The sequence below is a fragment of the Buteo buteo genome, chromosome 16 (assembly GCF_964188355.1).
Source record: "Buteo buteo chromosome 16, bButBut1.hap1.1, whole genome shotgun sequence".
Classification (NCBI taxonomy): domain Eukaryota; kingdom Metazoa; phylum Chordata; class Aves; order Accipitriformes; family Accipitridae; genus Buteo; species Buteo buteo.
The window spans coordinates 21,874,005-21,889,327 of NC_134186.1; the positions used below are offsets into that span (position 1 = coordinate 21,874,005).

Consider the following 15,323-nt stretch of genomic DNA (forward strand, 5'->3'; position numbering starts at 1 on the left):
GTGAAGCTTGCACGAATAGACAAATCCTAATAGAGAAACTCAGCCTTGCTCTCAGTGAGTGATGCTCCCACTGAAGCCAACCACAACTAGTCTTTTTATGGCACGCTGGGTTTGGCCCAGTATTTTTAAGTTGTTATTTTAAAGTGTGATATTCTTAGGCAGCTATTGATTCAACACAATTTGGATGTATTGTATTGCACTGATAAGATCAGTATTATTTAGCTGACAGGTAACTGAGACAGCAGTCTGTCTTTACTAGACTTATATTTATATGAAAGATTGAGTTTCTTTGGTTGTTTGGTGTCCAAGTCACCCAAATGTATATTTGTGTCCTCCAGACGTAGTGTGTTTATATTGATCATTAAAATTACTAGGTTTTTTTTTTCTTTTTCTTTTTTGCACTTGGTTTATGGAAATTTTCTGACTACAGCAGACTAGTCACTTGTATAAATATACAGCACATATATACATAGAAATTACAAAAATACATTTTATTTATATCTGATTTTTAAATAATGAAAATGAAATTTCACATTTGTTGAAAGATTAGCTAGCATTCCAAAAGCTTCTGCAATATTTAAGGTATTGGAGCAGAAGATATCTGTATATTCTAGGCTAACTATCACAATCTCAGTCAGGGTTTATAATATAATTATTTGGGGAAAAAATAGCTCTGCTTTAAAAGTTTGTGCTTCATCAATTTCTTCTTCTATCCCCTATTCTAGTCTCCTCTCTCCTCCTCTCATTTTACTGATGGCCAAAAAGCTAAACCAAGTTCCCTTTCTCACCTCAGTAAAGACCAAAGAAACTCAGGGAAATGACATGATCAGACAAAACAGCATAAGCAATTGAGGATAACTAAACAGCTTACTGAAATGAAGGACATTACCTTTAACTCCAGTCCATCGAACATGCCCAACACAACAAATTTCGCAAGAACTTCAGTTCCCGAAGCTAATTGCTGAAGGAACAGAAAACAATTGTTCGTGATCTCTGACTAGTCTGTACAACTGCAAAAGATGAACTACTGTCCCATTCAACTGGTTTGTGTTTCTTTTGGGATTGGATTCATACAACAATGTAGTTTAACAATTAGTGACCTTTATCTTGCACAATGAAAAGTCAGCATGATTTCTGGAAATGCTCTCTTTTTCACAGAACATTAGTATTTTTGTTAATCCATGTAATTGTTTACTTATTTACATGTTAATATAATACTCAGGTCCTCTACATTCAGAACTTCCTAGGTTTGCATTCACCGTTCCAGTGTAATCAAAATCAACTGCAGCTTCAGGTAGCACTTTCTGGCATCACTTTAGTAGATATCATTGTTTAAGAAAGAGAAAAAAGCACTGTGTTAAACAGAGGTTTTCTTGTCCAAGCAGGTGTATTCATTATTCCAGGTTGGAAAGACTTGCTCAGAGGTCTCAGGTTCACCAGCTTCACATGCATTCAGAGTGAAAAGCCTGAATATAGAGCAAACACGAATAACCTTTTTTCTCCTGGAAGCTTCTAGCACCAATACCCTTTGTTGGTTCTTCGTGCATTGTATTCTCTCACACCAAAAAAGATCTCCTCTATAACTCATCAGTGGCATTGAGGGACAAGGTAGCCACCAATTATCAAAATATCATTCACCTTCTTCACAATCTTCTCTTCTTTCACTTCTTTGTACTGTCAATAGGATGAGGAGAGTTGGGGCTATTTACAGGACATTTATTTGTATTACTTACTCATCTCAAATTTTTTTGGTTTGAATACAGTCTCTAGAATGAAAAGGCTGAATGACTCCACATTGCTGAAATCAGCATCCCTTATACACTGTCCTGCAGCAAACAATTAACATGGCCACCACCCCACCTACCGTGGCCTTTAGCTAACTGTGTTCTACTGTATTTTCTTCTTTAATCAAAGTTTTGACATGCAGAAGTTATTTTCAGCAGCTCTGCCTTTGGACCCGCAAATGAAACATCGTGTGGCACAGACATGTTCAGCAGCATCTCTAGTGACAACGGGTCATAATACGAGAGCTAAGTGACAGTTGCATATGATCAGTCCTTATCCATATTAAACATTTACCTGGCAGCGTTTCCTTAGCTGGCAAGCAGAATTATGTATCTTCAGAGACCTGTTGCTCTACTTTAAGACATTTCATAGTGTTGACTTTTCAGACAGAGAAAAATGCCATCACTTTGGCACAATTCGCAGCAAGTTTGTAACTGAAAATTAAAGAAGTCGCTTTCTTGGCTACCCCAGGTTGCATGATACAAATACTGTGCACAAAAGATATTAGACCTGGAACTCAAACATATCTGTTTGCTTCTTGGCCAGTTTAGCAACTTCTTCCCTTATTGCCTTTACGAGGGCAGCTGTAGAAATGTTGGTGAGCGGAGCATCAGACGGGTCATTTTCCGTCAGGCTCTGCTGAGAAGCTGCGGTGGACGGCAAGGGAGCTTGTTCCAGGCTGGGATGCATGCTTGCTTGCTGGCTGTATTGGCGAGGAAGTCGTGAAGGAGAATTATGTTGGTAGCGGGGCCGTGGATAAGCCTCGATGTATCCAGGTAGTGGTACCTGTAGAGCATTGTAATTTTACAAAATTATACAGGACAACTGATCCGTAGTGCCACCTGCCAGGTAACACAAACCTCCCCAGGGCAGAATAAGATGTAACAGATAGGACTATATGAAGAGAACGTAAACCTCATACTCCTAAGCGTCTGTTTACAAGTGTCTGTCTTGGCATGTGCCATTTACACACATATGTCAATGTACGGGTTACTCAACTCCCCAGACTGTGGCAGCAAAACACCTAGAAGGGCAAACATTGCATGTCCTAATTTATCATCACTGCAAAAAGTCAAAGGGAAAAGGCTTTTCTGAAAGTGTCTCCTCTGCTTACTATCCCTCCTAAACATTTCAGTTTTAAATAGATGGCACCACTACGTTTCAGGACGCCAAAAAGCCTAGAACAGAAAAGTAGAGTTTGCTGATTTGCAGCCACTGTCTAATCCAAGTCAGCCATGTCTCTTGACTTACTGTTCCTAACAAAAACTCACTAGATCCAGACAACAGGCATAAGCTCAGGTATGCCAACCTGGAAACTCAACACTGAATTCTCAGAAGTATCAGGATTTCTGGCCACATTTAACAGAATTACATGGGGGATTCACGATTTTACTCTGTTGTAAATTCACTGATTTCAGCCCCACGTTACATTGGCTAAAACTAAAATAATAACGTAGGCCCTTTAGTTACTGTGAGATATTAAATTTCCTTCACAAAGCCATGAACCACGATACCAGTCTTTATAGTCCTCAGAAGTTCCTAATGCATCAAATAAAAATAGTATTTGTTTACATTTTGCAAAAATCTATAAAACAGGAATCTACAGTCCTTCATTTTGAAGAAGCCTTTATGTTGTTACAGAAGGCAACCCATAACCTATTACTAGGACAAGATAATTTCTCCTTGAGAAAAAGCTTACCAGCTGATCATTATAGTCCATGTCAATGACAAGCAAGTAAGGAATGTTCAGAAAGTTCAGTGATGTTTTTTTGTGTGACTCAGAAAACTACACTTACGTACACTGTACTCAGAATACTACACTTGTAAGTTAACTGATACGTTTCCACGATGTTCAATCACTAAAAAGTTAATTTTGTAATTTTTTTTGCTTTAAATGGGAAAAACACATTTTTACTTTCCAAATACGTTAAGGTTTTATATAAGCGTATAATACAGGTGGCCAGGCAGACGTCTCAGCTAATTTTTGGATTTCAGTCAGGCTGAGGTGTAAGCTGCTTCACCCTCCAGGGCTAAGGCTTTGGTGGGTATGCCAGAAGCAGAATTTCAGAATTTTAGGTGTCTGCAAGCAGACTGAAACGTCAAGATCTGAAACATCTGCCAATTTTATATACCTTCTGGGGAACAGGGGACCTCAGCATGGACTTCAGAATGACAGCTTTGGAATTTTGCTTAAATCCCATTTTGGCTCTGGCCCTGTGGGAGTTTAACAAACCCTTGCTTTTGAAAGTTTTGCCACTTCAGGCATCTAAGAACCTATGAAAACCTGACCACTAGGATTTACACATGCTCTATACAATCTTGGATATCCATCAATCGATGGAGAGAACGTCAAACGCGTTCAGTATGGTGTGATGAGACAAACATAGGAAGAAGGCATGATATGAAAAGTGATCATTAAATGCAGTTGCATCTGTTTAGTTTACAACAGATTATTCAAAAGACAAATATTTTAGTAGTACAACACTTGAACACGCCACTAGAGGCCACCAGGTTACTACTGTGACTAAGCAGCACCTAGCAATTTGGAAAATAAATGTTTTGTCAGATACAGTTCTCTTATCCCACAAAACTTAGTGCCTGAATACTTACCTTTTAACTGAGAAAATAGTACATTACAGTAAATTGAGCTTATAAGATAATTCTTTGTTGTCAAATCCCCTGTTTCCTATGTCCCTTTGTTTACAGTCCAGCTAGTGGAAATGCATGAAAAGTAAAGAATTTCGATTTTCACCTTACAGATATTAAGCGTCTGTTCTTACTAATTGTCAAGAAAACCCTGGAACCATGATCAAGCTATAATCTAGAGGCTCAGAAATGACAAAACATCCAGAAACTCAAACTCTGAGTATTACTTTAGATCTTTATTTTTTGCAGTTTTATTCAGCCTTTCTGACCGTATTATGTTGCTAACACTATTACTAGTTCCTCTAGTAATGATTTTCAAATAAAGACAATTTCTTGACAGATTTGCAGTCATTGGGAGGTGCAAATTCATTGTAGAAAGTGAAGTGTTTGGGGTTTACATTTTTTCCTCTTCTGCAAAGTCACAGGAGGGCTGAAAGTCTGAGTAACAAGAAGTTGTTAAAGCTCTGTAATAGGTAAGTGAAGTTAAAAGGATTATTTGTTTCCTTTGAATTCTACATTGCCACAGTTATTTTTCTCACAATCTCTCCACTCCTCTGTGTACAGTCCACCAGCACTAACTGCTCTTCCCACCTCATTCCCTGAAGACAGGGAAACCCACATCAGGGTTATACTCTTCTCCTTCCAGAGGAAAGAACTGGGGGCTGGAGACTTGTGTTCCACTTTTGTCCAGTTTGTTTTCAGTCTCCCCTTTTGACAAGTGATATCTGACTCTTTTTTCATGGGACTGCAGCCAAGGAGTAGGGATTGAAAAGGAAAAAGAATGTAAGACAGGTAAAATACTTTTCCTGGGGTTTGCTTGTTTTTTTCTTTTTCTTAAAGAAAACATTTAAAATGATTGCTTAGACACAACAGGCCTCCTGGATTTAAAATGTCAGTAGGGTTAAAAATAACAAAAAAACCCCCCAAACCAACAAACCAAATAAATAAAACAATGAAAAGAAAAAGGGTTTCCACGGCATCAAAAGCCTCCAGGTGTCAGGGGCACATCAGCAGATGTGCTCAGCTTACAGGTGAACATACTTCTTTTTTCTTGACAGTTCAGCCTACAAATTCAGACTTGCATCTGACAGTCAGAATGAATTCTTTTTCTCACAGGCAACAGGAGCAGTAATAAAGATTTGGCAACAAATAGCCGCCCCCGGGAACTTTTATATGCCTGTGCTGTCTCTTGCTTAGCTGCTCAAAGCCAACTATTAAACTCCAACTGCAGTTCACTAAAATATTCTGTTGATGATATGCACAAGGAAATAGAATCCATCTTCCAGTTTGTTTAGCTGAATTGGTTCTGGATAAATACCAGATGTGAGGTCAAGCAGCGGAACTGATCTTTTTTTTCCTAGTGGAAAAAAAACCCTAAATTTTAGAAATTGTTTCAAACATGATAAACTACTGCAATTCATTTTAGGATGCCTCAACTTTATTTCTTTGAAATATAGGTATACTTTGAGCTAAAAATTACATCTGTCCCAGACTAGGATTGTACAATTAATTATTTAATTTATGATCTGTCACTGCAGTCTGCAGGAGGACTCGAAACTGCGCAGCGGGGCTGCAGCAGAGCCGGGAGCTAGGATTCGGGAGCTGGGCTGCCTTGAGAGAAGCCTCCAGGAAGGAAGGATGCTCCCCAGCCTCCAAACAGCACAAGGCCACCCTGAGAGGCAGCGTCACCTACTCCTGCCATATGCCTATCCAAATATTTACCCTCTGTCTTGGGAAAGAAAAACGGTACCTAACCCACCAACTTTGAATGGGTGCCAGCCCGTAACATAGTGAATTATTTAACTCTCTAAAAGACCTTACTTACAGTTCATGGGAGGGACAGCTAAAGTATCTATGCCCCCTCTCATAACTTTTCACTACTAGAGATTATTACCATTCAAGGAAGAATTATCTAGCTCAGATTCTTTGCTCATCACTTAGCACTGTTTAAAACCTCTCCTCTGCAAATCACAGTAAATATATGTAGTTAGAGAAGCAAGAATGCTTACTGAGTCTGCCCATTGCCCTGGTAATTCATTCTCTCCAGCATAGGGCATCCAGGCTTGGTTCCTGTATGCAGTAGGTGGTGTTGGGATAAAATAGCCTGTGAAGCCAGGTCGGTTTGCTGCTGGTATGGCAAACACTGCTGGTACGGTATTTCCTATTAGAAAAGAGAGTAGATATAATTAATAGTTGACATTTTCAGTTATAAATTAGAAGATAATGTTTATGAAGTTACTAGCCTCAGTGGGGGGGGGGGGAGGGGCGTTGTTGTTTTGGTTTTTTTAATTGGTGAGAATGTGATCACCATCGGTTGCATGTAAAGCTCCCACCACCTGACTAGAACATCTCTATAATGCTGGGAAATAACCGGAGAAGGCAAGATTTGCAGTCGCCTATATAATCATGCACACCCTTCAGATAAAGATACGAGGACTTAGTCCTTAGGACTTGATCCTTCTAACAACTGATCTTCATCAAAACTTTGAATCATTAGAAAAAAAAGGCTTTTTTTCTTCTTACATTTGCTCCCTTGTATTCAATTTGTAGCTGTTGTTATCATGTGGTTTCAGAGTAGTGCACCTTTCTTCTCAATAGCAGGTTATAAAGCATTCAGTTTACACGGTAAAACTGCCTTAATATCTCTAGGCACAAAATGTACAAAAATGAGTGATACATTTAAAAGGCCTGCTTAATTCCTTTTCCAGGAACAGTCTATGACTGCAATAAGTTATGCAGCTATGACAAATATTTCCAAGGAAACTTGCTGACCCCAAATCTGTTTTATCACGGCTTGATCAAGACATATTCATAGGGATGTCCAGGAAGCCTTCTACTAAAATTCCACTGTCATACTCCAAATTGGGTGGGAGAAACCAGCCTTCCTAGTACAAGGTTCAAGCCAAATGTCTGGATATGGCTACATCTGCTCTTTCAGGTAGGGTTTATAACTGGGGCTCACAGAGATGCAGAGAACGATGTGGTTCTTGCTGCAATCAGATTACCCATAGGATATAACTAGCCTGACTGGAAGACTAGCATCTTCTCACATGCTCCCACTATTTCCCTTGAGAGAAGCCATCATAACTCCATATATTTGCCAAGTTTAGAACAAATACAAACAACTTGCTTGTCCAATAAAACTTCCTTCCTCTAGTGTCTATTTACATGTAAAGGAAGACACCCAGCAGTGTACCACAGTTACACTAATGTCACAAAATCCTTCTTCCTAAATCCTGGGTGGGAAAGCTTTATATCATCTATATCAGGTAGTAAACAAAGCATGTGGACGGTGTGTTTTGAGTACTCAGTTATAATACATGGATATATACTTTTCAGATTCACAGAATATAGCAAAAATAACACCATTTATGTGAAAGCAGAAGAGCCAGTAATCCCCGTAAGAACAGAAAGTACAACTCAAGCATTTTCGCTGAGGAATGGAAGTACAGTAACATTGGATAGATAGGCACCGGCTCTGTACTAGAACCAATGCGGAGAAAATATACTACTTCTTCCTTCCAACTGCACATCATTTGAATATTGCCACTAATTGCCCTCAGTAGATACGATGCTACTGCATAAGAGATGCCGACAAAATGGCAAGACATGGGCATTCCCCCAAACTTCATACAGAGAATAACTGATAGAAATCAGCATCACTTACTGGCTGGTTCAAATATCTGCCCCCAGAATGTCATTTACAGCCCTTGTACATCCTTGCTCCTGAACACTCTGCAAGAGGGTTATGCTGCCTACTCTGATAGATGCTGGGAACACTGGACGAGCACATGCACAGAGATAGAAAGACTCAAACAGCGACACCTATTCCCAAAGCAGTCTCCATGAAAACAGTGATTTGTAAGTTCTCAATGACCTCCCATGCAGTCCTATGCCAGAAGGGCTATGGATGCAATCAGGGCTCGCGAAGAAGAGAAAAATATATTTTGTGGCACAATTCTCTCCAGAGCAGAAATGTATCATCTCTTTCAACATTGTCTCCAAAAACACCCACAAAAAACCCAACTGAAAAAAAAAAGACCCACCCCAAAAACAAAACCAGGAAAAAATTGGAAGAAAAATGAGGGATATGTCATATGGACTAAAAACTTCTATGTTATGCTTGACATTTACACAGTGTTTTCTACTGTTAGGGATTAAGTCCTAGCTTTCATTTTGACAGTGGGTTGTAGTGCCTTTTCACCTATGTCAGGGAGGATGCTGGAGTCACTCAGCCATCAGAGAAGCAGTCACCATGGAATTCCTATGGACCAGTGGGATCTAGGATGGACGCCTGCATGGCAGGTAGCCACAGGTTCTCTCACAGGACCTCTATTCCAATTCCTCCAGCCCCTTGGTTTGGAAGGAGGTGGGCTAAGAGAAGAGGTGTGGGCGATCTTTGTTCTTCTCAGGTCACAGACAGCACAAGGTTTGCTATTTTCAATGAGTTAGCAAGGCCGGAAATAACAATTCTTCAGATATGTACAGAGAAGAAAGTGCTGCTCCTGTAGATGACACAGGGCTTCTACACCAAAATGGTCTTTGAATTTAACCACACCAAAATGAGCTACTATTCAAAATGAACACTCAATAATATGATGTACTACTTTATCCCAATTCTTACTGCACCATCATTACCTTAGAGCTGGTGTTGATGGGCTGCATGAGAGCAACGTTAGGCCATTTCATGCCAAATCAGCACCTGCAGCAACGTTTCTTCAAGTATTGAGGCAATAAAAAAATTATTCTCCTATCAGAACATTAGAAAACCTTGTATGACAGTTGCAGGGTTTTCAGCTCTCCACATCTTTCCCTGTATTACAACCATTTGTAGCATCTATCATATGCAAAAGTTTCCTCCAGCTACTGCCAGAATTATTCTGGCAAACTCCACAATGTACACGAAGGTCACTTTCTCTCTTCTGCAACACAGCCACTCTTCAGTGGTAACACAACATACCCGCTTTTAATATACAGCAATAAAATCTCCACATCACTGGAAATTATTAAAAAGGTGTATCACACAGAACACATTACTGCAGACATGAAGAAAGACGTCTTGGTAGTGTGGCACATTTTACAGCTTGAAATGCTTTAAAGTGAAAGGCTGAGCATCTGCTCTTTTCAGATTCACATGCACCATTTGCAGAAAGTATGACAAGAAGTGAGAGTAGAATGGATCCTTCAAAACTACTATATTTAATTAACTGACAACAGATTTGCATATCCACATTATTATTCTCAGTAGAACATGTTGAATACAATGCAGATAATTGTCTATTACTTCTGAGGAAGCTAAGAAAGAAATTTTTCTGGCAGATTAGCAGAGCAATGTCTAATAAACCTAATAATTTCAAAACTTTGAACTGACAATGAAAAATTTTTTTAATCTTTTAAGCTCTTTTCTGTAGCTCTTCAAGAAAACATACTTTGCCAATGAGAAGCTATTTCAAGTATTTTCCCAGCTACATGTTATCCATCAAAACAGTGTATCAGCTTAATCTCATAATTAAATCAATTCATTCATAAACAAAATTCCTATCAAAGGTCCAGGAACTCACTAGACCTTTAAAACTGGGACACTGAGACCCAAAACAAGTTCTGCACTTGAGCAGGAACTACCCTCTCCAAAATAGGAGGGGAGATGAGCTAACGGATTACTTTTGACTATGCAAAAGCACTGCTGCCTTGTGTTCTGAAGGGAAGGGGGCACATATGTTCAACTTAGCCCCCTCAGCAGCCCACTGGTGTGACAAGTCTAGGAGTTAAGTTTCTCAAGAGGAAATAGGGAGTCCTAATACTCATCCCACAGCCAGGTTGGAAAACTTCAATCTCGCACACGCTATTCTTCATGTCCGCTTGTTTTTCCTCCCTTTCCTTACAAACCAAGCAGAGCTGAATGCCATTAAGCCTCCTTCTGCACTACTACTTACAGCTCCATTGTATACTTACTCTGTTCTCAAGCACTTGGCCTGATATTCTTGACTGATAAAATTATGGAATTTATCCATGTCCCTCAGAACCCCGTTACCCATCTCTCCCACTTCGGTTGTTTCTGTACATGGTGCAACACAACATGCGAGTCACGCATCAGTCCCAACGCTGCAACTTCTGCTTTTGCCAGCCAACATCCTCTTGTGCCAGCCCTAAAAATTCTGCTGGATTTTGTGGTACAGACGAACTGTTTTACTGTGCTTTAATAATTTGGAGTCCTTATCAGTGAGCCAGCAGAATGCCATACTTGAACAAAGACCATCTGGTACATTGCTGGATCTCACCTTCAGAAATGACCATTTCCTGGTGCTTCTGCAGGATGAGTAGTATTTTACAACACAGCTGATGCTGCATTTACAAAGGAGCAATGCTTTGTAGGTCTCCTTCAGTTGCACCAGAAAAAAACCACCTCATAGAGTCTTTCTCCAAATAATCATCTGTATTTGCTATATCCCATACATTCATTTCTACGCAAAATAAATTGTAAGGGTCTCAAAGCTGCAAGTTGGGTCTGCACTATTTTTTCACCTGAGTGAAAAGCTGATTGATCAAGTGGACCAACAGACATTGGAGCTCTCGAACCAGGTGCAAAAGATGCCTGATCGTGATGCTGGGCCTGATCTGCCCCACTGGAGTCAGGTATTCTCACTTTGCTGCCAATATCTGATGTAGACCTGTGCATTAAGAAAGCAAAAAATAGAAACTTTTGTCATTCTGACTGACAGATGAGGTTCATAGCCACATACATGCCTATCAGCTACAGTATGACAAGCCAGCTAGGAAGAAGCTATCTGATTTTGCTCTGGCATGACAGAAGTTTGGAGAACAGTAAGTCTGGAGAAGTCCAAGAGCAACTTCTTTAGCCTGGTCACTGCTTTGCCAAAGCATGTTATTACCATTACACAGAGCCTTTGCTTGCTGCTTCAAACAAATGTCTGTGACATGCAACACAAAAAACAGAGCTTTACCATAATTCATTGACACAAGACTGCAGACAATACCATATTACTACAGTATATATGATATAGCATGATATGGCATCATATAGTAGGGGACTACTGTGGTAATTAACGTTAACTGCACTTGGGAAGTACTAACATCTTTTGAAATGGTGCGTCCCGGTTGCTTTAGAGCTAAAACGTAATGGATGAACAAGAATATGTCAACAGACAGCGTCCGTATCCTGAATCTTTGGACGCAGTTACGATATCATTAGCAGCCATTCAGAAAAGTTTCCTTTGGCCTTAGCGCTCCACAGCAATTCTCAGCAGGCCTGCGGTGCCTTGAATTGCAGTTGGCACCGGGCAGTACCTAACAGCACAGCACTGAAGGCTAAATGAGTTCATCCACCACAGAGGTGTAAAAATTCCTTGAAGTGCATTTTGTAGAGTGCCTTGCTGTGAGGAAGAGGCAAAATGTATGCACTGAGCTAAGGCAATCAGGCTTTAGCACATATTTGGCTTCAGAAATGCAGGTATGAGATATTTGAAAGCTAGGCAGAAATATCCCTGGACCCGGTGTACTGAGAAACATCTTACAATTCATCCATATCCTGTTGCAAGCCCTCACAATAGAGAAAAGCAGGGAGAATGACAGTGCAAATTATCTACCACACATCTGCAATACAATACGCCATTATGCGACTTGAGGCAAAGCATGTTTTAAAAGAAATCGGAGCCTGGATTTCCTAATTTTATTGAAACTGATTAGCTAATAGAAGAGAAAATTCATTGTTATTCCTTTCCTCTTTGTGTTAAAATGAAATAAAAACAACATGTTTCTAATTTCATGAATGTGTCTTTATAAGTGCCTTGTAAGTGCCCCTTCAGGGTTTGCCCCAGTTCTTATTACAGCAGTGTTTTTTTAGAGATCATACCTAAAATAAAACAACAGATAAATACCTCCGGAGAGAGGCAACAGCCACAGGACCTGTTCTGGGAGGGACAGGAGGAGGAGGAGAACCCATTACCATCTCAGGAAGCTGAGAAAATCTGTAAGCCTGTAAAAGGGGAAAAATAAATATTTTCTGAAACACCAATAGATCTCAGTCAAATTAAAAAAACAGAAGAAAGTCAGAAATTAAATACCTGCTTCATGTGCTGGCCAACAGGAAGTTAACTTTTTGTGGCATCAATAGTAACTGCATTTTATTTGAGAATTTACAGTGCTTGGGTGATTTTAGGATATGGAAGAAAACATAAACAAATGAGTTCAGAGCCAAGATGAAGTCTAATTAAAATAAAATGTATTAAACACTGTCTCTGTGACATTCGTAACCTTGCTGGCAAAGCAGATCCGTTATGATTATGTGAGACTCAACAGCTGCTTTGGACCCACAGGAAAAAGATCTTAGTATTTTCACTTCCTCCAGAAACAGTCTTTTAAAGATTCAGAAAGCATCCTCAGAGCAGCATCTTGTGAAGTGAAGCTGCCTGTGAGCAATGCATATTTCAACCTCTTCCTTTCAGCCTTGAAGAGATGAAAAGAAAATTCTTCACAAAAACCCCAAGCTCTGTAACTTTCTAAAGCAATAACGAAGGTCTCAAACAGTTCTGAAAAAGCAGACTAATTCAGAGGAACACAGAACCAACCCATTAAGTCACAAAATTAAGCGTCTTGCCCATAGTAATTCTGGATTTCATCACTAATACATGTGAAGGATGAGTAATCACATACATGAAACCCATGGCACCCAAGAAATGACATGTAGGACAAAATTGCTCTTCTAAATTCCTTGTACTGCTATAGATTAGAGGTCATAATTTTGCTAAATGTACTTAAAGACAGAGGGATGATATCTCTCTAGCACTTCATTGACACTTTTCTTAAACAAATTGTGGGTTTGGGTTTTTTTGTTGTTTTTTTTGTTTGTTTTTTTTAATTATGCTTTTATTGACCATGCTTCAGAGCAATGCACAGGATTAAAGATAAGATCAGAGCAATAGCAAATAACAGATTATGGGGAGGCTGTCCAGCATCAAGACATAGGCATTTTGACAAAAACTAGAGTCCCTAGTCCAATGGTGGGACTTTGGCCCTCTAAACAAGAGGTATCTGGTTTAGCCAGAGAAGCTCCCTCCACAAACAGCAGAGAAAGCTAAAAACACATTACCGTGGGATGAGTCACACTCTCTCTCCTGCCTGTAGAAAGAGCCTACAGGATTTACATGATTAGCTCAGACTTAACACCTACATTTGAGTTTGAATTTGGCAATATAAATCCCACACTAAATACCAAAACCCACTATCTTTCAGTAATCATCTTTAAAAATTACACATTTAAGACAGTGTTCCGATACCTTCTTTCTCAAATAGCTGCAAAACTGGGTTAACACACAGAAAGGGTAACTTACCAAATACTGACTTTTGATGTCAGTGTCTCTAAGGGAAATGCAATACAGCCCAAGCCTTTTTCTCCTGCCTCTCACTGCCACCCCTTTTAAAGCAGGGTAGAGTCCCTCAAAGGCATGTCTGTGAAAATCATTTTTCCCTTCACGCCACCTACAAAGTCTCCTAATATTTACTTTCACCATGCTATAATGGTATTTAAAGTATTTCTATATTTAGCTGGAAAAAAATAAATCTAAAAAGGCAACGGTACATTTCCTCGCCAGGGGTTGGAAATACTGATTTTTAATGAAAAAGAATTGTATAGAAAAAACAAATGCTATTTGCATCAAAGAAAAGCTCAATTAGATTTCTCCTAATAGTGCTGGACTTGAAATGATCTGCAATGCCTCTCCTGCATCTGAAAAGCTGGCAGTGCTCTCACAGCCTGAACCGAACACTTCCTTCTGGCTCCACAAGCCTTTCATCCCACATCTTGCTCTCAGCATACATTTGTACCAAGTATGAAATTCTCTCCCCCCCAGTTTTAAAGGAACAGTACATTAGCTAATGTTTCAGAGTGGCCGGTGACTCCAGATACTCTTGGAGTATAACATGGTAGACAGAGGCACAGAGGTAGATTTGGGTTTTCTCTTGTGTGTCAGTGGATATGCTTTAGAATATGGACATCAAAGGAGGCATTTTAAGGGATCACAAAGAACAGTGCACAAATGTGCTGCAACTTGCACTGAAAATTTGGGGAAAAAAAGTAAAACAGAAAATTGAAGCACTTCTTTTGCTGCTTACATAGGAGAGGAACAATTTTGAGTGAGTGGCAATATTTTGCAAATGGCTGGGCAGAAGGTTTCCTGTTAAGGTGAAAAATCCTGTTAGAAGATCTGCTACACCATGCTGAGGAACAATCCGTCATGGGGACAGCAGTCAGTCCTCTTTGTGCTGAGCTTCCACAGACACCAAAATAGTTACGAGAGGGAATTCCAATAGAATTTCTAGAGTTTCTCCAATGGGTTGGGGCATTAGTGTTTTCCTGCATGCAACACATAAATGGAAAAAAAATGTTCAGAGGCTAAATTAAACCAAAATTTTACTGGAGAGGCCTGTCTGTTATAGACTTAGATGGGCCTTTAGGTTCTAGGCTAACTGGGATGATCGTAGAAATAAAGTCACTTCAGTGAAATTTGTACATTATTGTAAATCCAATCAGGAAAAAAAAAAACCCAACAGCTGATTTCACAGATTTGCCTAATTTTATTCTTCAAAATTAGTTTATCCTTTAAAAAAAAGCATTGCATCACTTTTGTTGTTCACCAATAAAAAAAAAAAAAAAAAAAAAACCAAACCAAAACAACTTAAAAAGAAAAACATTCTGCATGGATTCCAAACTCTATTTTGTTGAAAAATGAGAACTTGTATAATACAAAGGTTATAACTATTGCTGACAGAAGTAATCAAATTTGAGATTCAGGACAGACTGCACAGATACCAGACTGCAGACCCCACACCACCCTCTCAGGAAGAAATACCCGTGAAGGAGTCTGTTGTGGCTAAAA

At 39.5% G+C, this 15,323-nt stretch overlaps 1 protein-coding gene across 1 annotated transcript in view; it reads right to left on the minus strand.

Moving 5' to 3' along the window:
* Nucleotides 1-664: 664 nt before the first annotated feature.
* KIAA1549L (KIAA1549 like) overlaps nucleotides 665-15,323 on the minus strand; it is a 140,166-nt gene continuing 125,507 nt past the window's right edge. Inside the window, exons 20-23 of the mRNA XM_075048668.1 lie at nucleotides 12,327-12,424; nucleotides 10,954-11,099; nucleotides 6,441-6,592; nucleotides 665-2,571 (exon numbers count right to left, since the gene is read on the minus strand). Of these exons, the coding sequence (XP_074904769.1) occupies nucleotides 2,290-2,571; nucleotides 6,441-6,592; nucleotides 10,954-11,099; nucleotides 12,327-12,424 (678 nt within the window). The 3' untranslated portion in view covers nucleotides 665-2,289. The remainder of the gene's footprint in view (nucleotides 2,572-6,440; nucleotides 6,593-10,953; nucleotides 11,100-12,326; nucleotides 12,425-15,323) is intronic.